The following is a 27,767-nucleotide window of genomic DNA, read 5'->3' as shown; positions in this document are numbered from 1 at the left end:
CCCATGGCTTCGGGGGCCTGATTCTGGGGTCTTCCCAGGATAGAATGTCAACCTGCCTTCTCTCATGGTGCCTCCTATTACATCACGTAACATTTTCTGAAAAAGAATTCACAGACGAATGTCATACCTAATAACCTTGGGTTTTAAAGGACTCCTGATAGTTCTAGGTGTTCTTTAACACCCAGAAGGCTTTTTGTGATTTAGAAAATTCTCTCTCAAATGGCAGTAAGTGTAAAACTATGGTTGCTTCTAATAGTAATCTGTCCTAAATGAGGCACAATTGCAAATGCATTTATTAAAACAATTGCTGCATGTCTCTTTTTTAAAATAAAAAAACACATCAGCACTGCTGAAGAGACTGTTAATTTTGAAACAAACTTTCATTAATGTTATTTTGAAACAAACTTTCATTAATGTCGCTTAAGTTGTTTGCTTTAAGAGAAAGGATGAGGCTTAGATGCAGTCCTTACTATATAGAACTGCTTCAGAGAACAAGATTTTCACTGCCTTCAGTCTTTACCTATAGGACAAAGCAGAGGCAGATATTCCCAAACTAATGAACCGATCCTTTCCCTTATATTTAAATCCTCAAGTCTAATTTTTTTTTCATTGTTGTTTAAATAAGATCTCCTTTTGGAACAAGATTTTAGTATTTCCCAAGTGTCTGAATTTGATACTTTTGTATATTAGGGACTGTTGTACACTGTACCTTCCAGTGCTAATGAGCATTATCCAGAAACAAGGCTTTCCTTCAAACTAACAAAAAGAATCGACGAAGAGAATGGAAGTGCAGACAAAGCATAATTCAGGGGCTGAATGACTATCCTCTGTGGCCTGTATTAACCGAAGGTCGGTTTATATAAGCGCTCTATAAAAAAAGTAGTAGAGAGTTGAAAACAACTTAAACTCGGGTTGGAGGCAGGAACTGGACAAACAAATATTTTCCACCTCCCCATCCCAAAATATAGCCACTTAGGGTATCAGACCATCCAGGTTATTAGGCATTGGGGCGTATCGGGTGGAAAGCACTAGATGAGTGTGACATGGTGGAGAGAGGCCAGCAGCACTGAAGCCTCATGGCTGTGGTCAGAGAACCTACTGGGAGCCAGAAAATCAAGCAAGACAAAAGATCCTTTTACAGCCGCCCAGAACCCTCACTCCAAATAGGCTGACAACGGCCATCCATGACCCTGGAGCAGAGTTGGGAAAAAAAAAATCAGTAAAAAAAAAGGTCTGGCTGTGTCCAACCAACCTGGCTTCTAGTTAAACACAGAAGTCTTCTGCTTATACTCACTGGCGTGCTCGAAACCAGTCCTCATGCGTCTGTACAGTCGACACCGCCACTCCCAAGCTCTCAGCTGTTTTTCCTTCTCTGTGCTGTCCAGACTTGGTCCTTCGTTCTCCACCTGGGCAGACAGTTCACTCACCCTCTGCTGGGCTTCCTGCACCAGTGTGGTGAGGTGCAGTGCTCGGCTTTCCAGGCTGACAACTGCAGGGAAAGACATGGGTGACTCCTTTCTCTTTCTGGGGGAACACTGTTTCATGGGCAGGGGAGTTGAGAGTTGACTTTGGAGTTTAAAAAATGCCCAGGGTAAGTCTGTGTTCCTTATTAACTGACTTATCCAACAAGGTCTAAGTGGTGACACTGACAACTAGATTAAATGTTAAGTCCATCAACTTAAGATATGTTCATTGCCCTGGGGCCCTCCTGTCATATGTGCCCCGAACAGCTGGCTAGCACAGTTCATTAGAGTTCCACCATCAAGTACCCATGAGGACCACTTCTAACCCAGACTGCACACAGTCCTTTCCAAGACCTTTGCAAAGACAAACATTTAGGGCCAAAAGCTCTTATAGGGCTAGGAAGGTCGTAGGAAAAGGCATCCAGGAGGCAAGCTGCATTCTGTTAAAGTTGTTTGGTGTTTTTTTGGTGGGGCAGAATCTGATTAGAATGTTCTGCTCTTAACCACATTGTGCCCATCTCACAGACATTTTTGTACATATGCCTTAGTGGCGTAATTGTGTTATAATTAACCAATTTATTTATTGCTGACGAAGTGTTCCACTCCCACTGCCACAGTAGCGGTGGTGAGTCCTCATGACTGGGCATGACCAGACTATGATCTCCTAACAATTCCATCTCTGATCATGATCTCAGGGAAGGAATCGTCTCTGCAGATGCCCATGCTCATCAGCAAGTTCTACTACTCTTCCTCCTGAGAGAGATTATACAGTCTGATATTTGTTTTACTCCATACATGGTGTCTCCATGAAATTCACGTCATACTATTCACCTGACCCACCCTTGTGAGAGTGAATGTTCATGACAGTGACAGAACGTTTCACATTCGTGTGTCAGGTTGGGAAGCTGCTTCTGGGGGTTTCCTCACGGCTCCCATATGTTTGAGGGGGGCCTTGGCAGTCCCTTGCCACTTTGGAGGATGTAGTTCGTGGTAAGGAGGCGACAGCCTCAGCATGGGTGTGTGGAAGGAACCACAGAAAGAACAGAACAGACCAGAATCAAGCTCAGCTGCTGTCACCAACGTGTGTTTGACACTGTGTGACCAAAACAATATTTCACCCTGGTGGGTGGGAACGAAATCCAAACATTTCATTCTTCTAATTAAGGGAGGAAAATATTATGAAGATAACTCAAGTGAAAATTTGTTAGGTGTATTTTGAAATGGAAATTAGGTGGTTATATGTTCATATTCTCTGTGTTCATAGGCATGTTTGCATTGATTACAGGAAATGAATACTCATTTATTATTGCCCCTGCTCACCATCAGTCTCCATTTATTTACAGATGAGGTCAATGAAAAATTAGGCAAGTCTTTTTTTTTTTTCTTTCTTCTTTCTTTTTCAAGTTGCTGTTTAGAACACTCAGGACTGTGTTTTGCTGCAGATTTCTCATGGTTAATGAATGTTGCTGTAGCAGTCAATCATGTACTCTGAATACCGTCACACTTTTTTTAAAGCCTCAGTCATGAGCCATGACAGAAAAATAAACAAATAAATATAAAGCTAAAAAACTCTTTCACTGAGCAGCTACACTACGCAGAATCCCCCGGGAAGGCTAAAGGAGGCCAGAATAAATGATAATATAAGTGCTGTGGACGTAGGGAAGCAATGATGGCGTATGAACACGGAGGCTCTGGAGAAAAAAAATACACATACACACACGCGGGCGCATACTCTAGTGGAAAAATTGGCAATATTAGTAGCCTCAAGGTGCAATTTCCTGGAGCAGTGAGATTGACAAGTCAGTACTAAATGCTGTTAATTTAACTAAGTTCAGATTAATGGTAGAGTCTGCTATGACTGAAGGCCTCAAACACAGTCTCATTATAGCCTTGCTGGGAAGGTCCTAAATATAGGCATTGACAGTTGAAAACAAATTCGTATACATTTGTGTATTTTTAGACATAGGTTAGGCGTCAGGGTTTGTGTCACAGTTCTCAGGTTGATTAATTGACCCAGTAACTGCACCCTCTGCCCACGGCCCCCCTCCTTCTTCCACTCCAAATTATAGAGAAAATGGGGGAATTGTCCTTGCTAAGTCATTCAGTGAGCTTTTTATTGTAAGCCTAATGTTTGAATTGCATGCATGCGTCAACACTTGGGTGATAGACACATGATTTATAAAAATAAATTTTTCTAATACTATGAAATCCCCCCTATTAATTTTTATATCCACAACAGTTATTACTGGTGTGAATTCCAGGTGGCATTTCAGATGGACAGCTTCTCTCAAGCTATGCTTGGCTCCCCCTGAGATTTTTTCTGCTTTTCTTAGCACAACATGCTTTGTTTCCACATTTTCCCTTTCCTCCAAGGCTGAGTTGTACTGGTGAAGGGACTCCACATCTTTAAAGTCAAGCATGTTGCCTCTTCAGAGGCTAAGGGGAAACCTATTCAATTTTATAACTATGTGAATTTTCCAAGATCAGCTAGATCCCTGTGCTTCTCAAACTGGGATACCTAATGCAGTATATTATATATATTATATGCCATATAATATGGTGGGGGGTGTGCAGTGGGTATCTCTGGAGCCACAGAGCGAATATGTGCACCCTCGTGGGGCATCAGTGTCTCCACACGGACTTCGGTGAAAGCACATTATTTAAAAATCAAAACCAACACTTCTGGAGGAGAATGGAAATTTCCCCCCAAAATTGAAAGCTTAAAAAAAAAAAGAGAGAGAGAGAGAGAGAACTTTATGGAGATCTGCCCCCCACTTTTTTCCCAGTGTAAGTCCCCAGATGCCCCTGAGAACACAGTCACTTGCCTCTGTTGCTAGATGTAATTCCATGGACGACTAGAAAAGGCACTAACTGAGCCAGTGGTTTCCAACCATTTCACCCAGCAAAACCTTTATTATTTTTTTTCCTATGGATTTTTTAATAGCTTAATAAAACACTCTCTTCTGAAAGATTTTCTTTATTGACTACCAAATCAGCTGACTTATAAAGTAATCATTTTTCCCCTATTATTAATGACCTATATAGCTGCCAAGAGTCACATCTGTTCAGTGTGAGATAATCAACCCAGCAAACTGGGTTAATATATTTTAAGCAGAAGCAATATGATAATTATATTAGACTGTGCAGTTTTATCTTGAGTGATGGTGGGAAATTTGGGCTTTCTGACACCTTGCAAACTATTCTGAGAGCCCCCTTCCTATTTTTGCCACCCCAGAATGAGACCATTTTAACCCCCTTATTTTATTTTTTAACCGTCTGTTATAAAGATGAAGAAACCGAGACTCAAGTAGGTGACATTATTATCCAAGATTTTCTTAAAAACCTCAAAGAACCCAGGGAACTTCCTCTAAACCAAATGGAATGCAAATTAACCTCATATTTATGTATTGCAGTTTTCTAATTGCTGTCGATTTGGCATGAGGCTGGTGAGCTCATTTGGATGGACATAGAAACTGGAAAGGCTATGTCTATCATATAATTGGTTCTCCTGCCCATCCACTTCTCTTTTTCTTGGATCCCTTCCCCTTTAACTTCCACACTCATGGTGTTTTCTCTTGAGTGCAGAATTCCTGATCTATTTGCAAGGTTTGGTCTTTTCTCTCTTTCTGCAGTTAGTTCCTTCTCCAGCCAAGCAACTATCCCTCTGAGCCGCCATCACCAGCACAATAGAGGGTCTGTGAGTGTGTGGTGAGCCGTCGGGGCTGGGGCAAGACCACTCGGCTGCTCCTGAAATAGGCCCCATGCTATTGTGGTGTTTAATTATCAACAGCGTTTCTACCACCCAGTGTCTGAGTGGGTATTTGTTCTAAGACCTGCCCAGCTAATTAACTACGAGGTGGGGGTGGGGGTGGGGGTGGGGTGGGAACTTGGTGTTCAAAGAATACAATTACGGTTACTGTTTAAATCCTGAGATAAATAATGATCAGACTGAAAATTTTTCCTCACCATCAGACTCTAACCTATAGAGCGCCTACTACCTACTATTTCTTAATTTCGTCCTGCCCTGTAATTGGTGAGTTTGGGCCTGGTTGATAATTGCTTAGAGATTGAAAATACAAGGAGGTAAAATGTTAACTAATTTTAATTCTTAGCTGAAAGTTTTAGGGAATAAATCATTTGATCTGCTTGAAAAAAAATACATTTTCCTATTACTAATGATAGGGCATTCTGCAACTTAGCAACAACTTTTCTATTGTTACTAGCAATTTTTTTTTAACTTATTGATGAGAAAAGGAGGCACAAGACACTCCTTTAGTCTGAAGGAGGCTTAACCAGCCTTAGATGACTCTTCTTATAACACCCTTGGCCCTGTAGGATTTCCTCCAGGAGGGGAACTCGCTGCTCACCAAGATGGCCCTGCCCACACTCACTTTCAGTTTTAAGAGCTTCATTCAATTTTAAAAAGTTTCCTCATCCTGAGCTGAAACTGCTTTCCTCTTATTCCCAAACTGGAGGCCAAATGGTAACAGGGCTTTAAGTTATCGATCTAGGCCAAGTGCCGCCTGTTAGGAATGTGTGGTCCTCACCAGTTGTGCTGCCATCTTAAACCCAAGTACCTCATCTGAGGAAAAGTGGCATAATAAGCTATCTCACAAGCTCCAGTAAGTTACTGATAACCTTCATAGATGGCTCTCAATTAGTGGAGTTTTGTATTATCATTATTACACTCACTGGTCTGTGTTATATTTTTTAAAGATTTTATTTATTTATTGGACAGAGAGAGAGATCACAAGTAGGCAGAGAGTCAGGCAGAGGGAGAGAGAGAGAAGCAGGCTCCCCGCTGAGCAAAGAGCCTGATGCGGGGCTCAATCCCAGGACCCTGAGATCATGACCTGAGCCGAAGGCAGAGGCTTAATCCACTGAGCCACCCAGGCGCCCCATGTGTTATATTTTTTAGAGGCACACAAAAATAAATCAAATACGTTTTATCAAATACTCTATGCTCTTTCATAAAAAAACAAATCTTTGCCCCAGGTAAAAATCTTCTGTCCCAACCACCATTCAGAAATATATACTAAGTGGTATCAATTTCAACCCTATCTGTCACTTCAGGGAAGAAAACAATGTCACTTAGGTAGAAACCTTGAAATGTAAGCCAAAGTCCTCTGGGCAACCAAGAATAGCAGTTAATAAAATTTATCTTTGCTATCATAAGTGACAACCTTCTAACAACCTCACAACTGCCTTGTTTTCAGGTTAGAACATCAAAAGAAATACTACAGAAGAGTCCAAAAATTAAATGCTTTTTAATTCAAAAACTCTCATACCAGAAAAGCTCAAAATTTCTGTTTCAATTTACCTGTCTTGCTGAGGTTCACATCTCAGAATTCACTCTGGTTTCCCTTGGGTCTCACCCTGTTGTCTTATTTCAGGTTTTCCCAAGGACTCTGAGAATGTGGTTCCAAAAAGTTTCAGAGATTTGGAGGTTAAATGTTTCATTTTAATTACTGTGGTGTTTTCTCCTCCTAGAGCTCATTACGTCCTGGACATGGGGCTCTGGAATGTTCTTCCCTGCTACTTTCCAGAATGTGGATTCACAAAGTCCGTATTCTATAGTTTAAGTTGTAATTGTGGTTCTTTAAGAAGCCAGAGCCAATGACACAGAGAGCAATACTTCCAACCTAAGTCTCCCAAACTCCAAAGGGCAAATGGACATTTCTAAAACAAGCATACAAAAGCCTTGAAGAAATTATTCAGAAAATCCAAAGCAGATCATCAAATGATGTCATGGCTTAAGTATGAAAGAAGGTAACCGCATCTCCTTCCAATACTTAAAACGGTGCTAACAGAAATATAACGTGACCCACATCATTTAAAATTTCCTAGCAGTGACATTATAAAAGAAAAAAAGGTACTGAAGGTTGCTGAAGGGAGGTAAGTGGGGATGGGCTAAATGGATTATGAGTATTAAGAAGGGCGCTTGTTGTGTTGACCACTGGGTGTTATTTGTAAGTGATGAGTCACTAAATTCTACTCCCGAAGCCAACATTATACTACATTTTAACTAATTAGAATTTAAATAAAAATTTGGAAAAAATAAAATGAAAAAGTTAAAAAAAGAAAAAATGATATTAACTTTAATAATCTATCTTTAGTTAACTCTGTAGATCCAAAATATTATCATCTCAACATGTAATCAATGTAAAATCATTGAGGTAGTATATATATTAATATAAAATAAATATATAAATATAAATATTTTGTAATACATATAATAAAATATATTTTATTATACTTAAGCCTTGAAAAATCAGGGTTGTTTTACATTTGGAACACATTTTAATTTGGACTAGATGCATTTCAAATACTCAATTGTCACATATGGCTGGTGGCTCCTGCATTGGACAGGGCAGTTTAAGAACATAAAATTCCACAAACGTTTAAGAATGCTTGTACTGGGCAGTGTTTTCAAAGCACAAACTATACAGCAGATAGGTAAAATATTTAAATTCTTTGCCAGAAGCTCTTGGCTTGTTTTATATTGTTTCTGATATCTGTAAAATATTTAAATTCTTTACCAGAAACTCTTGACTTGTTTTATATTGTTTTTGATATTTATATTGATTAACAATTTTTTTTTGACCATTTACAATATGCCAAGGAAGTAGTTTAAAGCTGCTATTACATTTAATCCTCAACAACTCAGAGAGGTGGTGGGGCAGCCAGCCTCCAGGAGCGCCCCTGATGATGTCTGCCTTGCAGTATTCACACCTGGCTACACTGTACCAGAGTCGGTCTGTGTGATCAACAATGTTCGGCAGGAAATGAGAATATGTCCTTCCTGAGATTAGGTCATAAAAGACACTGTTGCTTCTACCTCGGTCTCTTTCTCTGTCTCTCAGATCATTGGCACTGAGGGAAGCCAACAGTCATGTCAGGGAAGCAGCCCCCTGGAGAGGCCCACGCAGGAAGGAAAGTAAGTCTCTTGTCAACAGTCACTCTGAGTAAGGCTGGAAGTGGATCCCCTAGCTCAGTCAAGCCTGGAGACGATGGCTACAGTTATGTTGGGGGAATTCAGGGACAGAGGCCTAGACTGTGAGCATGTGCATGGCACAAGGACAGGCTGTGTGCGTTGTCAACGGTATCTTTTAACTTTATCTATAATGTTTTCATGTTTTACAAGGGGAATATATTCTGGTCGTATGAATATTTAAAAATTAAAAACAAGAGAATGAAAGGACAATTAATTATTGGTAAGCAGACCTTAGGCTGTGGCCGCCTAATGTCTAAATAATTGTTTGGAAATATAAAAAAAGATCAATTCATTCAGTATTTAGTAAAATCATTCTCTTCAAAATAAATAATATATTTACACCCTTCAAAAGAAGTAGCCTTGAGATTCATTCAATTCAACACACATTTATAAATGAGCGCCCACTGTTTGCTGGGGGTACTGCTATGAATGAACAGACAGGTTCTGCTCTGCGGAGCTTACAATCTAATGCAGGCGAGACGGAAAATAAACAAATAAAATGAAAAAAAAAATAGTGATAAGTGCTATGTATGCAGAAGATTAAAATAAAGTGATGTGATTAGAAAGTGACTTTGGACTAAGTGGCCAGAGAAAGCCTCACTTGAAGATGTGACATTAAGTGAAAATGTTAGGAAGGAGCTGGCCAGGGAATGATCACGACTGAGAGCATTTGAGCACCCCTCCAAACGGGGAATAGCTAGGACAGAGGCCCTCTGGGGAAGAGAGTGAGTGCAGCGTGTTCACAGGACGGGAGGGAGGCTGGCAGGGCTAGTGTACTATGCGTGAGGGTTGAGCAGTATGAGATGAGGCTCGAGGAGCAGGGCTGTAAGTCAGGGTGAGGATTTCTATGCCTATTTTAATGAAGCAAAGCAAAAATACCCGGGGACTCATTCTAGAGACCTGCCCAAAGCTTGTTCTTTACAAATTCTTAATGGTTGCAAATCTTTGTCCTTTGAGGGTGGATTTGATTTCAGGAAACCTCTCTAAATCATTTGAAGCCAAGTCTGGTGAACATGGAGGGTGATGACGCTGGGCAATGCTGTTTTGGAACAAAAATCAGGTGTGACTCTAAGCAACGAGTCAGATTTTCTCATAAACTGGCTCTGAGGACAAATCCAAAAGTGTTTCGAGCAATAGCAGCTCTGTTGGAGCAAGTGTGGGGTCTCCCATGAGGACCATATTAAAGGATAACATTTGTTTGGACTGTAGACTTTCTGGGGTGTTTGTTTATATAAAGCCAGGCTCATTAGTTTATAGTCACACCTCTTAGACGTGCCCTGAACCGGTCCCGGCACCAACACGATCCCTCGACTACCGCAGAAACTAGTGGTGCATCCTGACGAGTCTGCCAAAATTCTGGTGTCTGGTGTCTGCGCCACACTCGCATGACAGCTACTCGGCAATTGCGTTTTATGAAGTAACAGCACACAACTAAGTCTGGGCGACATCTCCTAGTTCCAGAGGCAATATCTGAGAGAAAGTGAGTGAGTTCACAGAGAGACGCAGAGCGGGTCTGCAGAGAAGGGAGAACACAGCCATAGGGAAGGGCAGAGAGACTAAAGATGAGGAGCATTCCACCATTTTTGCCGGCCCACATTATTCAACAGCGTTAAACTGAAAACAGGCTCCGTCTACAACCAAATTCTACGACAGTACCTGGAAAATAACGATGCAACAACAGCAGAAGGTACTCCCAGAATAAATCACTGAAAGACTTAGAGGTATTTCCCACACATTGTGTATGCGCTATGCATGTAACTCATGCGTGTGTCTATGTGCCTGAATTCAATACCTGTAATTCCCAGCAGCCTAACACAGGGTCGTTCAAAATTTCAACTGAAAATTTCTGAGCACCTACTACGTGTCAGGTACTGAGGTTGAAAGACGGACAAAATCCCTAAGAGTGACCAGATTTGCACATGATAAGTATCCAAAAAGAACGTATTTCTTTATGATTACGGTTTATAGATGATGCCAAATAAATAGCAGCCTCAGAAAGGCAAGGAGCTCATTGATGATTCAGCACGTTTCTCCCAGAGACCACTGAACTGGGATTGGAGAGTGGGGGCAGGACAGGAGTTAGTTAGAATAAAGGAAGGACTTACGACTGGGGACTTTCACTAACAGAGGAAAGCCTCTCTCAGATAGCATTTATTCCACTGAATAGGAGTCATGGCAACTGGGATACTGAATGGCTGGAACCATCAGAGGCAGAGCCCCTGGATGTCCCTACATTAGCTGGCCCAGCTTCAGCCCTTTCCAAGTCTCCGAGGGCTTCCTGAACTCAGCACACAAGTCCGAGTGGAAGTCCTTGGGATTCTATTTTCAGAATGGCTGATACTGTCTTTTAAAAGGAATGAGTATACTTTGCTGCTTGCCTAAAGGTGAGGAACAGAAAAAAAGTCACTGAATAAAGACAGCAGAGTGGTCTAATGATCGGTGGGGTTCTGCATGGATTTAACCTTGGGGTGGTGTGCAAGTTCTGGTGGCCACTTCTAGGACTTTCCCTATGAGTAAGGAAAGAGTACCTGGTCGAGTTTCAACCTGTGTTTGTAAGGAACACCTCAATATAGCATTGTGATTCAGGGGCTAAAGATTGAAAGACACACCTGACCAATGGTTTAGAGTTAAGTCCCTAAACCCGTCTGTGTCTTTGTGATTCCTGCAATGAATTCAAGCAGATCACAGAGGACTTGCTTCTGAGTGGGCTGGAATTCTTGACTCTCAGAGTGGAAAGAGCATGGGACCGGTTTTCAGAAGGGAACGCCCAGGGGAAAGGAAGACAGAAAATTCATCCTGCTAGAAACTCTGCTCGCTGCTTTTGAATGGCATTAGAAGAGGAAGCAAAGGAGAGTCAGAGAAGGAAAGAATGAGGTGTGACAGTGAGCGTGCTAATGTTTTTACACAAATACCAAAGCATTTAATATAGAGGATCTGGGTTCAAGTCATAGTTCTACCACTTCCTGGCTTTGTAGCATTGGGTGAATTATCTGACTTTTCTTATTCCAGTTTCCTCATTGATCAGAATGAGAAAACGGACTCCCATCTCACAGGCCAGATGTGAGGACCAAATGAGCTGATGCAAGCAAAAGGATTTTCACAATGTATAAAAAGCTCTACGAACGTAAGGCCTCGCTGTTATTTTTCTTCTCTTATATCCTGCCTCTGCAACTTCTGGGGAACAATTCGCAGCAGGTGTTTGCTTATCTTGTTCTGGCTGGTGGACCATGGTTTTTCTCCTGGGCTGGCTCACATTCATGCACAGAAGCAATTCTCTTCCTCTTGTACTTGATATATAACGTGAATTAAACATCCCTGAAAACAGGTTGTGCTTTTCTATCATGCTTCTCTCCAACGGGCATGGCACCTTAGTGTACAGTGTATAGAAAAGAGCAAAGAAATACACCACAGGATTTTAGCAAATGGCACAAAGGGAAAGATGCAAGGGTCTAGCGGCCGCAGCCCTCCGTATTGATTATTTGAAAAGGCAGTAAGTTTGAATAGAGGGATCCCAGGTATGGGTGTCCCAGAGACCTGGGTTTGAGTCCTTGACATCCCTATGCACTTGCCAGATGTGTGACCTCTGGTAATTCACTTAACCTCTCAGATCTGTGCTACTGTGAAAACCAGAGGCAGCGCTTCACAGCTACTCCATCAGTATTCTTTTGCCGTCTTTGCGCATGTGGGAGTCCACACAGGGCATAGTCTCTTTGACTTCTTGGGTGGCCAAGGTGACTTAGGTGTCGTATTTCCTGTAGGCTAAAACCTGGGTTTATCTCTCACCTTCCTTTACAACTTTGTCACGATGTATGTGCTTATCATGCCAGAGGGAATGAGGAAAACCAGGGACCTTTTGAATGAATTTACTTTTTGGTTTAACTAGATATTTAGGACGTGGGCTCTTTTATGAAGATTTAATTATGCACAAGGGGACTTGGGGAGATTGGGAGTCTCACTGGCTTTCACGGAAAATGCAGAGTTCTTTGTAACGTCTCAGGTAAGTGGGACTAATGTTTCACCCAGCACATTGCAGGCAACATCTGGATGAATGGTTTCCTTGTTCCTACAGAATGGGGCTCAGTCTGCATTCTCTGTGTTCAGGCCCTCTGATTCTCTCTCCACCACTCTCTTGCTGGATCTTTGGGACAGATATTATTGCAACCTAAGTTGGAAGGTAGCAAAGAAGATTTTCCGGTTCCTTCCATCTCTATTTGCCCACCCCCCAAGCTTCCCGTTCCATGAGAAAGAAGGGGCACTTTGACGATGGAGCTCTGATGAAAAGCCCCAATCCTACTGAATCCAAATCCTCACTCTGGTCGACATGGATGGGGTGAGTTCAGCATTTTTAAAATAAAGGGTTTTCTGATACAAGGATCTGCCTCTGTACCTAGTCTTTGGGTGGTGGGGGTTTGTGAAATTTTGGAGCAGAGATGTGGCCTCTAATTATATATTTGCTTGCTTCTCTTTCAGCCTTTTGGGTCTCACCACTTGGAAGTAAGTGAATCAGTATTAGTGAAAGTAACAGTTTGATGAGTTTACTTTTTTCTTTTAGGAAACATAAAAACTATGGCTCAGAGCCATTGTGGTCATTGGGTCAGAGAGTTTGCACCAAGGGGAATGTGAGTGCCTACCTCAGAATGTTGCCGTGAGGCTTAAAGGAGTGAATGCATGTAAAGTGCTCAGAATAGTGCCTGGCACGGGCTGAGGGCTCCGCGACTTTGTCCTGTCCACTCCGGGGCCAGCTCTGTCGTTGGGCCCCAGAGCAGCTCCCTTTGGCAAAGTACTATCAGCTCTACTTCAGCATACACCGAGAAAGAAGCCAGTCCCGAAGGACCACACATTATATGATTCTGCTTACATGAAATGTCCTGAATGGGGGAATCTATAGGAAGAGGAAGTAGATTAGTGTCCGCCTAGTGCTGAGGAGTGAGAGGGTATGAGTGATGAAAATGGCCTAAAACGGACTGTAGTCATCACTGCACATGGTGCATATACCAGAACCCACTGAACTGTATATTTGAAATGGATGAATTACATGCCCAGGAATTATATCTCAATAAAACTGTTCAAAGATACATCCAGAATTCCGCCCCTGCTCACCATCAATGTCACTACCATGCCAGTCCAAGCCACCACGTCTGTCTCCTGGCCTCCTAACTGGTCTTCCCCGTTCCAGAGTTGCCCCACCCCTGTCTATGCCCCACAGAGCACGGCAGTGATCTTTTAAAATGTAAAGCAGAATATGTCATTCATACTTCAGCTGGTCTGTCTCCCCATCCCATTTAAATCAATGTCAGCATCTCGCCATATCCTGCAAGAGCCAGAGTGCCCTTCCTCAGCGATCACTCTGCCCCCACACTGGCCTTATTCTTTGAACATGGCAATCTCATTCCTGCCTGCCTCGACACCTTTCTATTTGCTGCTCTGGAATCTGACCCCATATCTCCTCATGGTTCATTTCCTAATATCATGTAGGACCAGGCTCAGACATTATTACATCAGAGAAGCTTTTCTTGCCCAACCCTATTTAGAATAGTCCCCACTCCATCAATCTCTAGCCACTCACTTACTTTCTTTTCTTCATAGCATTCATCACTATTTGAGTTTACAATTTAATTGATCTCACTCACTTATTGGAAGTGTCCTCCACTACTGTCTAAACTCTATGATAATAGGGACTTTATCTTGCTCACCATGTCGTTCCTGGTATCTAGAACAGTGGCCTGTCCTCAGTGTTTGTTGAATGAATGAGTGACTAAATGCAGCCAGCATAATGCCCATGGACACAGGACAATTGCACATGCATACTTAAACTTTTTCTAGGTACACTTCCTATTCTATAGCCTCACTTGGTATGTTTCACGTATTTTAAACTTGGGCTAAATTCTTAGGAGGAAGTTCTTTCTGGGTTCCCTTTTAATTCCACTCAGTGTATTCTGTTTAGAATGTAACTCGATGCCTAGGCTGATTAAACACTATCACTATATGCATGAAAGTCCATGAGAACATGTAAAGGAATCCAGAGCCTGTCTTCGTCAACTATCCCTGCTCTAAATGCTAGCAATGGCTATTTTGGTGGCAAGAAGCTGGGTCTAGACTTAACAGTACATGGTTTCATTCCCAGGCTTACTTACAGTGTGGACTTTCTCGGGCCCCTGTCCTCAGAAGAATTCTGGCGATGGGCACGTTGTTGGTCATGATGGCGATATCCAGAGGCGTCAGCCCCTCACTGTTAGGTGTGTTGAGATCTAGTTCCTCTGGTGTGTACTGATACAGGAGCATCTGCACAGCATCTATGTCCTGTTGTTCGACTGCTTCGAACATAGCTTCATTGCCCTGGAAGTTCTGGAGGGCAAGAGCATATGCAGGTGAGCACACTTTGATCTGCCAGCTTGCCTTTGTGGCTTAGCTGTTCTGATGCCAGCAACTGCATCCCCACTTATGACTGTCATTTATCCCAACACACGTGACTTGTTAAATGCAGCTGGAATCCTCCCTCCTTCAAATGGGCTCTGAATGGATCTCTACATTTAGATGCACCGAGACCACACCGTACAGCATATCTGGTTTACAGCTAAGAGCAAGCATCAGCTTTCCTCGTGAGCAGCCTGTACGGTACTGTCTGATAGGTCATTACGAGCTGTTCTGTGAAGAATACAGCATGCAGTCCGTCATAAGTTTGGTGCATACTGGATTAAGCTGCCTTATCTCATTATTTTACTGTAAGACCTCTCAGAGCCTTAGTAATTCTAACATGAAGTTATGCAGTTATGACTCTCCAATAGATGGGAAACATGTTTTTTTTTTTTTTTTCATCGCATTTGTTTTAACCGCCCCTGGAACAGGCTTCTACAGAACACAGTTCTGGAAAATCTGGCATAGATAAATGCAGCACCGGTCGCTGAAATGATGACCGGCTGGCCACCGAGAGCACGCTTTCTCTCTGACTCATTGCCTTCCCTCCCCATCCCCAGGTCCCTACTATCACTCAGACCCAGACCACTGTCATCCTTTGCCTGGATGATGGCAGTGACCTGCCCGTTGCTCGTCCTAAGGTCTTCCAGCCCATGCTCCACACTGACACAAGAATAACCCCACTAAAGCTGACGGTGTTACATACCCTTCCTTTCTGCAACTCTCAAATAGCTCTCATTGCCTGCAGGCCGGCTCCCCAGTTCCTAGGCTCCTCTGTACTAACCTCTGCACCTTGCCAGCCCAAAGCCCTAATCACTGAACACCTGGCATTTCTGAGCCCTCAAGGGAAGGGCTCAAGAGGTGGTGTCCAGCGAGGGTTTCAGTGCCTGGGTGGCCTACGGTGCTGAGAGAGCCAAAGTTGAATATTCATAGGATGCAAATCACCTATAGAACCATAATAGCTAAGGACAATAGGGTTACATTGAAAAGCTCTATCAGAGATTCACGGTAAACAAAGGAGAAAAGTTCTGGAATTCTCTCAAATATGAATTTTTGCAGCTCAAGGGAGAAGAGCAACACATACACTACACATCTATTTGGTGTCTTCTCCGGGAGTTGTTTGCTCTTTAAAAATGTTGAAATACCATTGGTCCTGACATAGCACAGGGCTCACCTGATTAAACCACGCAAGGTCTTCAGTGACCAAATATTTAAGTTGGCAGGGTTTATTTTTAGTATCACCAAAAATCAATTATCTCCATCGAAGGCTGCAGGTCGGCCTAACTGAGCCCATGACACATGATTGAAATTTGAGAGAAATACAGCACTGTTATGCAAATACATGTTTTGACAATGGGGTCCCAAGGGATAAAACTATTTTTGGTATGCAGCTCTCTTTGCTACAGGACAGTCTGCTGAATGGAAAAGTGTTTTGTCTACAGTCTGCCAACCGAAAGAGCCTCTGCTGCTGAGGCCGTAACTCAGCCACATCCAAGCCCTCCCAGAAGATGAGCTTGAAATGAGACAACACATGAGAAAACAGAGACAAAGTTAGCAATGCTGCTCCATCCACAGTTGTGTATTTGTATGTGATCCTTAGCATGCCTAATTTCTCATGCGCCATATTTGCTCTCACTCTCGAGTCATTTCCTCCTCCATGCTTTTGTTGGCAAACCATAGCATGCTTCTCCCTGGAAAGGCTAGGGCTAATTTCTGTGTTAAGCTCAAACAAGTAGTGCCATTACCCCCTGCAGAAACGCCCTTGCCAATCATGGTAATATTATGCCCTCGGCTTTTACCGAGGGTCGGTGTCAGAGACTACTCTATGACAATGTCTATAACATCACCAGTACTGACCTTCCTTCTCTATCACATAATTCACTGTGGCATCTTATAAAGGCCAGAGGACTCAGCAACAGAAATACACTCATTTCTGGTAGACTGGTATACTTTCAGTTACTAGCTAATGGGACGCTATAACCAACTGGGCTTCCCTTTCTGCTTTGACTGAGTAGGAGCTCAGAGAGAAATGTCATGGTTTAAGTTTTAGGTACTATATTTGCCTAGGATTTTAGTATATCTATTTTTCTTTCTATCCCCATTATTTTCTAGGTTTTTTTTCCCACTCCTTCCTTCCTCCCTTCTTTCCTCGCTCACTCTCTCCCTCTCTACCACTTTATTTCCCATTACATAATACATCCACACATTTTTTGCCTAGATTCTATTTTGAATGCCTCTGGAAAAGCATATGGGCCATACATTATAAATAAGTAAATGAAATGTCCATTGTTCATTCGATATCTGAATGAACACTGGGGCTCTCAGAAAGCCTATTTAATTCATGCTCCCATTTGTCACACTGCCATTTTGTTGTTGTTTCTTTGATACGTTAGAAAAAGAAAAACTAAGAGGAAAGAAAGGGCAAGAAATTAAGAAAAAGAGAGGAAAACTCTCACAATCCATTTTTAGCTCACAGCACAGACATGCGCAGGTCCTGCCTTCCCGCACCCTCAGCACTTCTAAAACTATAAATGCAGGTTCTGAAGTGAATGTGGAGCATCTTAGAATCTCCTCAAACTCAAACACAACTGCACCGATCAAGCAGAGACAAGAATAAGAACACAGTGTTATTACCACTGAGGTCTTTCTGAGGCTCAGCCGATCTGTTCTTGTTCGAAAATAGGCCTCGTCAAAAGAAGAATGGCTCCCCTTCAGTTTCTCAGAGAGGTTTCTGTACAGGCGTTTGGCGGCATTGGGAGACGATGGGGCACTATGTTTCTTTGACTGAGAAAGATGTAGGTTCTGCATTTGTTGAGTCATTTTCACACGGCAGTTCCTAAAAGGAGAAAAATCTGATGTTGTATCATTTACACAAGATAATTATAAGTTGACAAAGGATTTTATCATCACCAGTAGCCATCTGGAATCCTAATAAAATACTGTAGCTGGAAGGAATCTTGAAGAGGTCCAGCTTATTTACGTTATAGACAAGAAAGCTAAACCCAGGGAGGCAAGCAGCTTGTTTATGGCCATATAGCTAACTAGGGGCAAGAATGAAATGACAACATCCATTTACTATGTTAACATATACATTTACCTACAAACCTATATATGACAGGAGCCTCTAGTCTTTCAGTCTTTATCCCAATGGGAAGAAGTGTCTCAAATCTATAATCCATGAGTTCTGTTCAGTTTCTCTTGGGTGTATTTAACTGGCATCTTTCTACCTACCTCCTTTTAGATGCTGCCCTCTGTTGGGTGTGGTTGTTCCTGCAGATACCCCTTCTCTTGAGGTGTCAAATTGTGCCTCTTGTCTGAGATTTGGTGAGCTACCTCAGTGCTCAGAAGTTTGGGGGATTTATACCCAAAGGTCCCTCTCTGCTCACCTCAGATACCCCAGACAGTGTCCTCCAGGGCACTCATTACCGGTGTTCTCCAAGTTGTACCTGACTGCTGTTCCACAAATCTCTACACAGGTCCTCACAAATGTCATCCTTGGAGTCACCCATCCAAGTACTAACCAGGCCCGACCCTGCTTAGCTTCCGAGATCAGACGAGATCGGGCGCGTTCAGGGTGGTATGGCCGTAGACTCATCCTTGGAGTCAATTTCCAGATCAGCCATGCCATTTCAAAAGGCATCCACCATTAAGTTGGGTATTATTACTGAAATATTGATGCTACTGAGGCTATGGCTATGCACATCTGTGCATTGGATGAGCAAACGCATGCATGAAAAAATGGCTGAGGGAGTTATGTGCCAAGTGTCTCCACCCCAGGGGAGCCTCTGGTACACAGGGACCAGGTCTCTCTGGAGCATGCTGTTGTCTTCCCACTACCTCCCCTTGAATCTCCAATGGAGCCTTCCATTTGTAATCCTATCATTGCTAGTTAGCTGTGCCCCTCAGAGGTCATCTCCAGTCCTTGACTTTTCAAAGGATTATGGACCCCCTGATACAATATCATGTAGAACCTCTTTTATCAACCCCACTCTTCACAGGATTGACTTCAAAGCTCTCCCAACTTCTACAGGATACATTCTAAATTCTTTAGCCCCACATACAGGTGCATGCCTCTCCAGCTTCATCTCTTACTGTTCCTTTATGTTTTATGTTTCAGTCTTTCTGATCTCTTTAGGGTTTCCTAAACAGTGCAAACTCTTTCCTACCTCTGGGTGCTTGTTTGCACTGCTTTTGCCTGTACTGGAATTCCATCTGTGCTTTCATCACCTAGGAAATGATTGCTGATACTTAAAGTCTATGCTCAAGCGATCTCTGACAGCCACAGGCAAATCTGTGTATTACTTTACTCACTCACTTAGTATCTGCCTCTTACAGAAAATATGTTATTGTATTACAGCTGTTTGGCATTCTGTCTCCTAGCTAGTCTGTATGCTTCTCAAGAACAAGGACTGCCGAGTATTAATTTTTTTTTAAAGATTTTATTTATTTGACAGACTGAGATCACAAGTAGGCAGAGAGGCAGGCGGAGAGAGAGAGGAGGAAGCAGGCTCCCCCTCTGAGTAGAAAGCCCGACATGGGGCTCGATCCCAGAACCCTGAGATCATGACCTGAGCTGAAGGCAGAATCTTTAACCCACTAAGCCACCCAGGCGCCCCTAATTTTTATACCTAAAATATGTCTGCCTCTGGGACACCTGGGTGGCTCAGTGGGTTAAGCCGCTGCCTTCGGCTCAGGTCATGATCCCAGGTCCTGGGTTCAAGCCCCGCATTGGGCTTTCTGCTCAGCGGGGAGCCTGCTTCCTCCTCTCTCTCTGCCTGCCTCTCTGCCTGCTTGTGATTTCTCTCTGTCAAATAAATAAATAAAATCTTAAAAAAAAAAAATATGTCTGCCTCGAAGTACAAGAAATATAATACCGATTAGGCTATGAATTGCTTCTCTTCCAGCTACTGACTATGTGACCTTGGATGAGTTATTTAACACATCTGAATCTTATTTTTCTCCTTTATAAAATAGGGAAAATACTAACATCATATACAGTTATGAGTATTTGATGAGATGATGCATGTAGAGAGATTAGAATATAGGGAAACTCATGGCAGCTATCATTTTTGTTACAGTAGATGTTCAGTAAATACTTTAGAATAAACGAATGCTCATATGAGAGTCTATGACAAATAATATATTGAGGGACTACTCAGAAAGCTCATTTCCTCCTCAAGCTTCTGAATTGGGTTCCATCTGGTGCCAACTAACCTTGACTTACTTTCACTTTAACAAATGGAAAGCTGTCCTCCTTACATTGTTGGATGTCTTTAGGCACCTTTTAAGTCTTGCAACCTCCTCCAACACAAAAAGACTTCCTGGTACCTTCCGAGGTCAGACCTATTCAGTTGTAGTCACATGTACCAGGCCCCACCCAGTCTTAGCTAAATGGCCATATTTACATTTGGAAGGATGACTTAAAGCACTATCTGTAGTGTGTATGTACATATGGGAGTATTTTCATTTTTAATAATCTTTTAATTTATACAAAAGCAGAAATAGAGGGGGGTAGGTGATTTGGCATCTTTCTCGTTCCATCTATAGATCCTTTAACTTTGATTCAATAGCAATTACAGCATTTCCTCTATATCTTGCTCTTCCCACAGAAATTCCAGATTGATATGCAAGCTGGCTCACATGGAGATTGCCTTAACCTCTTTCTTTCTGCCTTCTGTCTCTAGCCTTTTCCTTCAGTGTTAATGCCCCAGGTTCAAGCCATCTGTCTTGTCTACATCATTATCATTCCCAAAATAACTCTACATTCTTTTGTATCTCACATAGTGCCCAGGAGTCCAGTAAATAAATTCTTGTCGATTGATCAAATTCCAGTTACTTGCCCTTTAACTGATGACACCTACCCACATGGCCCCTTTTGTCTTTGCTCATCTCCCATCTGTTCCCTTCAGTCAAAATAGGTTGACTTTCTCTGTCTCTTTGACTTCCTTCTCATACTGCCCCAGCTGTCCCTTCCTTCCTGGCCATCTTTCAGCATGTTTCTATTCTTCTAGATTTCATCTGTCATTATATTTTCTTTTCCCCCCCTCTATATTTAAAATTTTGTCTGATGAAAGATATTGAGAAAGACACTTTGTATTATTTGTTCTCATAAACATGCACGCTCCTCCCAACTAACTGTACTCTTAAATTTTTACCCTCATAGAAAGGGATAAACCTTTGAGAAGCAGTGTATCTTTGGCTCTAGAATTTGGCAGACCCAAGCTTGGATCATGATATTGTTATCTATAATCTAAGTGACTCTAGGAAATTTATTTAAATTCTCAGAATTTGTTTCATCATAATAAGGAGAGTTCTTACAGAGTTGTGAAGATTAAATGAATTAACAAATGAAAGCATGCATCCTGTTTAATGCTAAGAGCCGCACAATACAGAGTAGCAATTGTTAAGATTACCTCAATCTTCTTCCCAAAGAAGGGAAGACACTAGAGTACATTGTAGTAATTTAAATAGTTTTCTCATTTGTTTTAAACATTGTTTTAAGATATGACTTTATGTACTTATTATACTATTTAGTTTTATTTTGATAGAAAAATGGAAGTTTAGATATTTTTATATGGATGTTTACAGTAACTTTTAGTAAAACAGAAAGTTGAACTTCAAACTATTAGCAGAAAGAGAGGAAAAAAGATAAGCCTAAAAAATTAAAAAATATAAAAACACAAAATAAGAAAACACGATAAATAGAAATGTAAAATGAAGTCGTAACAATAAGACTGAATATATCTATGAACACAATATACCCAAATGGTTTAATTTCCTAATAAAAGACAAAACTTTCCAACTGGGTTTTTGTTTTTTCTTTAGGTAGGCTCCATGCCCAGCATGGAGCCCAACATGGGGCTTGAGCTCACAACCCTGACATCAAGAACTGAGCTGAAATCAAGAGTCAGCCACTTAACTGGCTGAACCACCCAGTTACTCCTCTAACTGAGATTACAAGTGGTGCACCTAAATAAACATTTCACGGAAATGTTTATTTCACAGAAAAATTAAAAATAAAAGAATAGCATGAGAGTGGGAATGGCAAAGTAATGACCTCCAAAAATCACTCCTCCATAAAAGCAATAAGAACACTAGCAGGAATTGTCAAAATTAACTTTCTCAGAACTGTGGAAATTAACCAAAGGTCTGCAGCAATCCAAGAAGTGTTTATTTGAGAATAGTGGCTGATTTGGTAAGAACAGTGCGCTTTGTGGCATTTTTAACTTGCTCAGTTCCTATCTTCCTCAACTCTGTGATAGCCTTGAAGACAATCAATGTACACTGATGATCAAAACAAAACACACACACACTCACACACACACACAGAGTAACTGGGCAGTCACTGGATGGTGAAGAATGGTGACAGAGCTCCTTCAAAATGTCATTTTGAGAGAATCATCATTATTTGACCTGACTGGTGGTTCCCTGGAAGACCCACTCAAAGATTTTTCTTTATTTGACCTGCCTCAGAGTTCACAAAGTGCGCATAACCTTCTCCTCTAAGGAATCGTGTCAAAAACAAATGTTTACAATTGTTTAATCATCACAGCTGCCCGAGGTGATAGATAAAAGGTGGGGCAAACAACAGACCAACCAAAAAACTTAAAAGGAAATGAGATGTCCATGAAGGACTTTGAAAAGCTCTGACACACTGCCAGGGATCTATCAGACCATATGTATGCCCAGAGCTGGGCACATTCTCATAAAATACCTGAAAAGGTCCTAAGCTCTTATTTCTGTCTGATGTTGAGTCTGTGTGCAAGCAGGAAGTGAAGAGTAAGGCAGGGCTGTCAACTGCCAGGTTGCGTATGTAAAGTGTGCCCCAGCATGTGCACGGAGCCCTTCTGTAAAGACTGGAAGACTTACTAGTTTCAGGCATTTAAGAAAACTGTTGTTTACTCATTAGCTGATCACTAAGCTAACCAAGTAGAGACTTCGGCAGCCACTGAAGTGACAAAGAATACAGACTTCACATTTAATTCTGAAAAATCACTAAACAATAAACCCTGAGGAGATGGGATAATCTGATTTCTAGAGTGGTGACATTATATTATTTAAGATGCCTAGTTTTTAACAAGAAAAATATGAGCCATACACAAAACAAACAAACAAAAATATGTCCCATTCACAGGAAATAAAACAATCAATAAACACCACCCTGAAGAAGTCTGAATGTTACTTATTAGACAAAAATTCTAAATATGATACCAAAGGAAACCATCTCTAAAGAAATAAAGAACTATGAGAATAATATCTCAGCAAATAAGAGAATACCAGTAAAGAGGTAGAATTTATAAAACAAATCCAGCACCAAATAAATATTGTTAAGTTGAAACATAGAACTGAAATGAAAAATTCGCTAGACAAGCTCAATATCAGATTTTTTATTTTTTTTTAAAGATTTTATTTATTTATTTGACAGAGAGAGAGAGAGAGATCACAAGTAGGTAGAGAGGCAGGCAGAGAGAGAGAGAGAGAGAGGAGGAAGCAGGGTCCCCACTGAGCAGAGAGCCCGATGTGGGGCTCGATCCCAGGACCCTGAGATCATGACCTGAGCCGAAGGCAGAGGCTTTAACCCACTGAGCCACCCAGGTGCCCCTCAATATCAGATTTGAATAGGAAGAAGGAAGAATCAGCAAAGTTGAAGATAGGTCAATTAAGATTATCCAGTTTTAGGAGCAAAAAGAGAAAAACATGAAAAATGAACAGTCTCAGAGAAGTGGGAACACTACCAAGTCTACCAACATACATGTAATAGGAGTTTACGAAGGAGAAAGATGGGGACAGAAAGAATATTTGAAGAAATAATGGTCATAAACTTCCCCAAATTATGAGATGCATTAACTTACACATCCGAGAGGCTCAATGAACACCAAGTAATATGCATTCAAAGAGATTCACAGCTAGACACATCATAATTAAACCACCAAAAGCTAAAAACAAAGGGAAAATTCTAAAAACAAGAAATAACATTACGGTGAGAGGCAAGATGGCGGAGGAGTAGCAGACTGAAATGACATCAGATCCCTGGAGTTCAGCTACATAGGTAACAAACCATTCTGACTACCTACAAACTCAACAGAAGATAAAAGAGAAGAAGAGCAGCAATTCTAGGAACAGATAATCGACTGCTTTCTGAAAGGTAGGATGTGCCGAGAAGTGAATCTGAAACAATAGGAAGATAGACTGCAGGGGGAAAGGCCAACTCCTGGCAAGCAGTGGAGCAAAGGAACACAAAATCCAATCTTTTAGAAGTCTGCTCCACTAAGGGACATCACTCCAAAGGCTAAGTGGGGGTGGAGCCCTCATGGGGATAGTGTGATCTCAGGACCCGTGGGGTCACAGAAAGATTGGGGGTGTCTGAGTGTGGCAGAGCTCCCAGGTATCAGAGTGGGGAAGCCGACTACAGAGACAGAGCTGAGGAGTGAGCTCTTAACTCAGAGTTACCTTAAACTGTGATCCAAGGCACAGTTGGGCCACTGCTCCTTGAGCACAGACCCCACAAGTGGCAGATCCGGGGAGACTCACCTTCTTCCTCTGGGAGGAGCTGTGTGGCAGGAATCTGCTGGGTTTGGAGACTCCTAACAGGGCCATGCGCCAGAGATAGAAATGTTCGGTCACAGGCCAGGTGAGCTTGGAGTGAGGCTGGAGACCAGGGAAACAGGAGTGATTGCTTATCTCTGAGGGCTCACTGAGGAGTGGGGCCCTGAGGCTCGGCTCCTCTGGGCTGGAGATTGAGAGGCCGCCATTTTCATTCCTGTCCTCCAAAGTGGTACGGAAAGTACCAGGGAACAAAAGCTGTGAGAGCGAACCTGAGCAGATTACTCAGCCCAGTCCCTGGCAAGGGTACTGCAATTCCACCTCGGGCAAAGACATTTGAGAATCACTGCAACAGGCCCCTCCCCCAGAAGATCAGCAAGAACATCCAGCCAAGACCAAGTTCACCAATCAATGAGAACTATGCAACTCTAGAGCTAGGGGAAAGCATCACATAGAATTCATGGAATTTCCCCCATGATCCTTTAGTCTTGCAAAGCTAAATTTTTTTAGTTTTATTTTTTTTCTTATTCTATTTTTTTAACTTTTCCTCTTTCCTCTTTTAATGTTTTTAAACTAATTTATCTTAACAATACCTTTCTAAAAAAATTTTTTTTCGTTAAACCTTCATTGTTATAGTCATATTTTATCCCTTCATTGTATTTAACCTTATTTTTTGTATACATATAGGTTTTTCTTTCTAAAAAATTTTGGTATACAATTTCTTCTAATAGATCAAAATGTACCCTAAATGTACCCAGAGCACAAAGCTTTGTTCTAGTCTCCAGCCTGAGCACATTCTCTCTTTTTTTTTTCTTTTTCCAACCAACTTATCAATTCTTTTAGAATTTTTAAAAATTTTCATCTTTACAGTCATATTCCATCCCTTCATCGTGTTTACCCCTTATTTTTGTATATACATAAGTTTTTCTTTCTTTTAAGTTTTGAGAGGTAGTTTCTTCTAAAACACCAAAATACACCCAAAATCAAGTGGGTGGTTCTGTTCTATTCACCAGTCTAATACATATATACATACATATATATATATATATATATATATATATACACACACACACATATATATTATTTATAATATATATATTATTATAACAAATATTATAATATTTATATAGAAATAAAAAATACATAAATAAATATATAAATAAATATATGTTTATTTAGTTTATTATTTCATTTTTATTTCTTTTTTCCCCCTTTCTTCTTCCCCCAGTTTTAGATCTCTTCTGATTTGGCTGGCATACATTTTTCTGGGGTCTTTGCCCCCTTTTTAGTATTTTATTCTCTAGTTCATATAGTCTTATCTGGATAAAATGACAAGGCAGAAAAACTCACCACACACAAAAAAACAAAAAACAAAAAAACGAGGCAGTACTGACAGCTAGGGATCTAATCACGGACATTGGTACTATGTCAGAACTAGAGTTCAGAATGATGATTCTCAAGGTGCTAGCTGGGCTTGAAAAAGGCATGGAAGATATTAGAGAAACCCTTTCTGGAGAAATAAAATCCCTTTCTGGAGAAATAAAAGAACTAAAATCTAACCAAGTTGAAATTTAAAAAGCTATTAATGAGGTGCAATAAATAATGGGAGGCTCTTACTGGTAGGATAAATGAGGCAGAAGAGAGAATTCATGATATAGAAGACCAAATGATGGAGAGTAAAGAAGCTAGGCAAAAGAGAGACAAACAACTACTGGACCACAAGGGGATAAGTGGTCCATTATTTCTTTGTGTCCAAAGAAACACAATGGTAACTACTGAACCATTCAAGAGATAAGTGATAGCATAAGATGAAACAATATTAGAATAATTGGGATGCCAGAAAGAAGAGAGGGGCAGAAGGTATATTGGAGCAAATTATATTGGAGCAAATTACAGTAGAGAATTTCCCTAATATGGCAAAGGAACAAGCATCAAAATCCAGGAGGCACAGAGAAACCCTGTCAAAATCAATAAAAATAGGTCCACACCCCACCATCTAATAGTAAAACTTGCAAGTCTTAGTGACAAAGAGAAAATCCTGAAAGCAGCTTGGGACAAGAGGTCTGTAACATACAATGGTAGAAATGTTAAGACTGGCAGCAGACTTATCCACAGAGACCTGGCAGGCCGGAAAGAACTGGCATGATATATTCAGAGTACTAAATGAAAAAAAACATGCAGCTAAGAACACTATATCCAGCTAGGCTATCACTGGAAATAGAAAGAAAGATAAAAAGGTTCCAGGACAAACAAAAATTAAAAGAATTTGCAAACACCAAACCAGCCCTACAGGAAATATTGAAAGGGGTCCTCTAAGCAAAGAGAGAGCCTAAAAGTAGTAGATCCAAAAGGAACAGAGACAATTACAGTAACAGTCACCTTACAGGCAATACAATGGTACTAAATTCATATCTTTCAATAGTTACTCTGAATGTAAATGGGCTAAATGCCCCACTCAAAAGACACAGGGTATCAGAATGGATAAAAAACCAAAACCCATCAAAATGCTGTCTACAAGAAACTCACTTTAGACCCAAAGACACCTTCAGATTTAAAGTTAGGGGGTGGAAAACAATTTACCATGCTAATGGACATCAAAAGAAAACTGGGGTGGCAATTCTTATATCAGATAAATTAGATTTTAAGCCAAAGACTATAATAAGAGATGAGGAAGGACACTGTCATAAATAAGTCAAGCAGAGAGCGTCAATTATCATATGGTTTCACTTATTTGTTGAGCATAACAAATAGCATGGAGGACAAGGGGAGATGGAGAGGAGAAGGGAGTTGAGGGAAATTGGAAGGGGAGGTGAACCATGAGAGACTATGGACTCTGAAAAACGATCTGAGAATTTTGAAGGGGTGGGGGGTGGGAGGTTGGGGGCACCAGGTGGTGGGTATTGTAGAGGGCACGGATTGCATGGAGCACTGGGTGTGGCGCAAAAATAATGAATACTGTTATGCTGAAAAAAATAAAAAAATTTAAAAAAAAAAAAAAAAAAAAAGAATAGCTAACAATAACAATAACAATAAGAAAAATATCTATGCCCCTAACATGGGAGCAGCCAATTATATAAACCAATTAATAACAAAATAAAACACATAGACAATAACACAATAATAGTAGGGGACTTTACCACCCCCCTCACTGAAATGGACAGATCATCCAAGCAAAAGATAAGCAAGGAAATAAAGGCCTTAAATGACACACTGGGCCAGATGGACATCACAGATATATTCAGAACATTCCATCCCCAAACAACAGAATACACATTCTTCTCTACTACACATGGAACATTAAAAGGATTATTCACTACAACCAAGTGGGATTTATTCCTGGGCTGCAAAGTTGG

At 41.2% G+C, this 27,767-nt stretch overlaps 1 protein-coding gene and 1 long non-coding RNA gene across 2 annotated transcripts in view; one reads left to right on the top strand and one right to left on the bottom strand.

The window, feature by feature from the left end:
• ANKFN1 (ankyrin repeat and fibronectin type III domain containing 1) overlaps window positions 1-27,767 on the bottom strand; it is a 518,608-nt gene that overhangs the window by 128,200 nt on the left and 362,641 nt on the right. Inside the window, exons 6-8 of the mRNA XM_047708413.1 lie at window positions 17,506-17,707; window positions 14,592-14,802; window positions 1,295-1,489 (exon numbers count right to left, since the gene is read on the bottom strand). Coding sequence (XP_047564369.1) covers window positions 1,295-1,489; window positions 14,592-14,802; window positions 17,506-17,707 — 608 coding nt within the window. The remainder of the gene's footprint in view (window positions 1-1,294; window positions 1,490-14,591; window positions 14,803-17,505; window positions 17,708-27,767) is intronic.
• LOC125087771 (uncharacterized) lies at window positions 12,435-14,687 on the top strand. The gene is made up of 3 exons (XR_007123515.1): window positions 12,435-12,787; window positions 12,928-12,951; window positions 14,582-14,687. It is a non-coding gene; the product is annotated as an uncharacterized LOC125087771 (long non-coding RNA).

The sequence above is a fragment of the Lutra lutra genome, chromosome 16 (assembly GCF_902655055.1).
Source record: "Lutra lutra chromosome 16, mLutLut1.2, whole genome shotgun sequence".
NCBI classification, from domain to species: Eukaryota; Metazoa; Chordata; class Mammalia; order Carnivora; family Mustelidae; genus Lutra; species Lutra lutra.
This window is presented reverse-complemented; position numbering and strand designations above follow the sequence as displayed.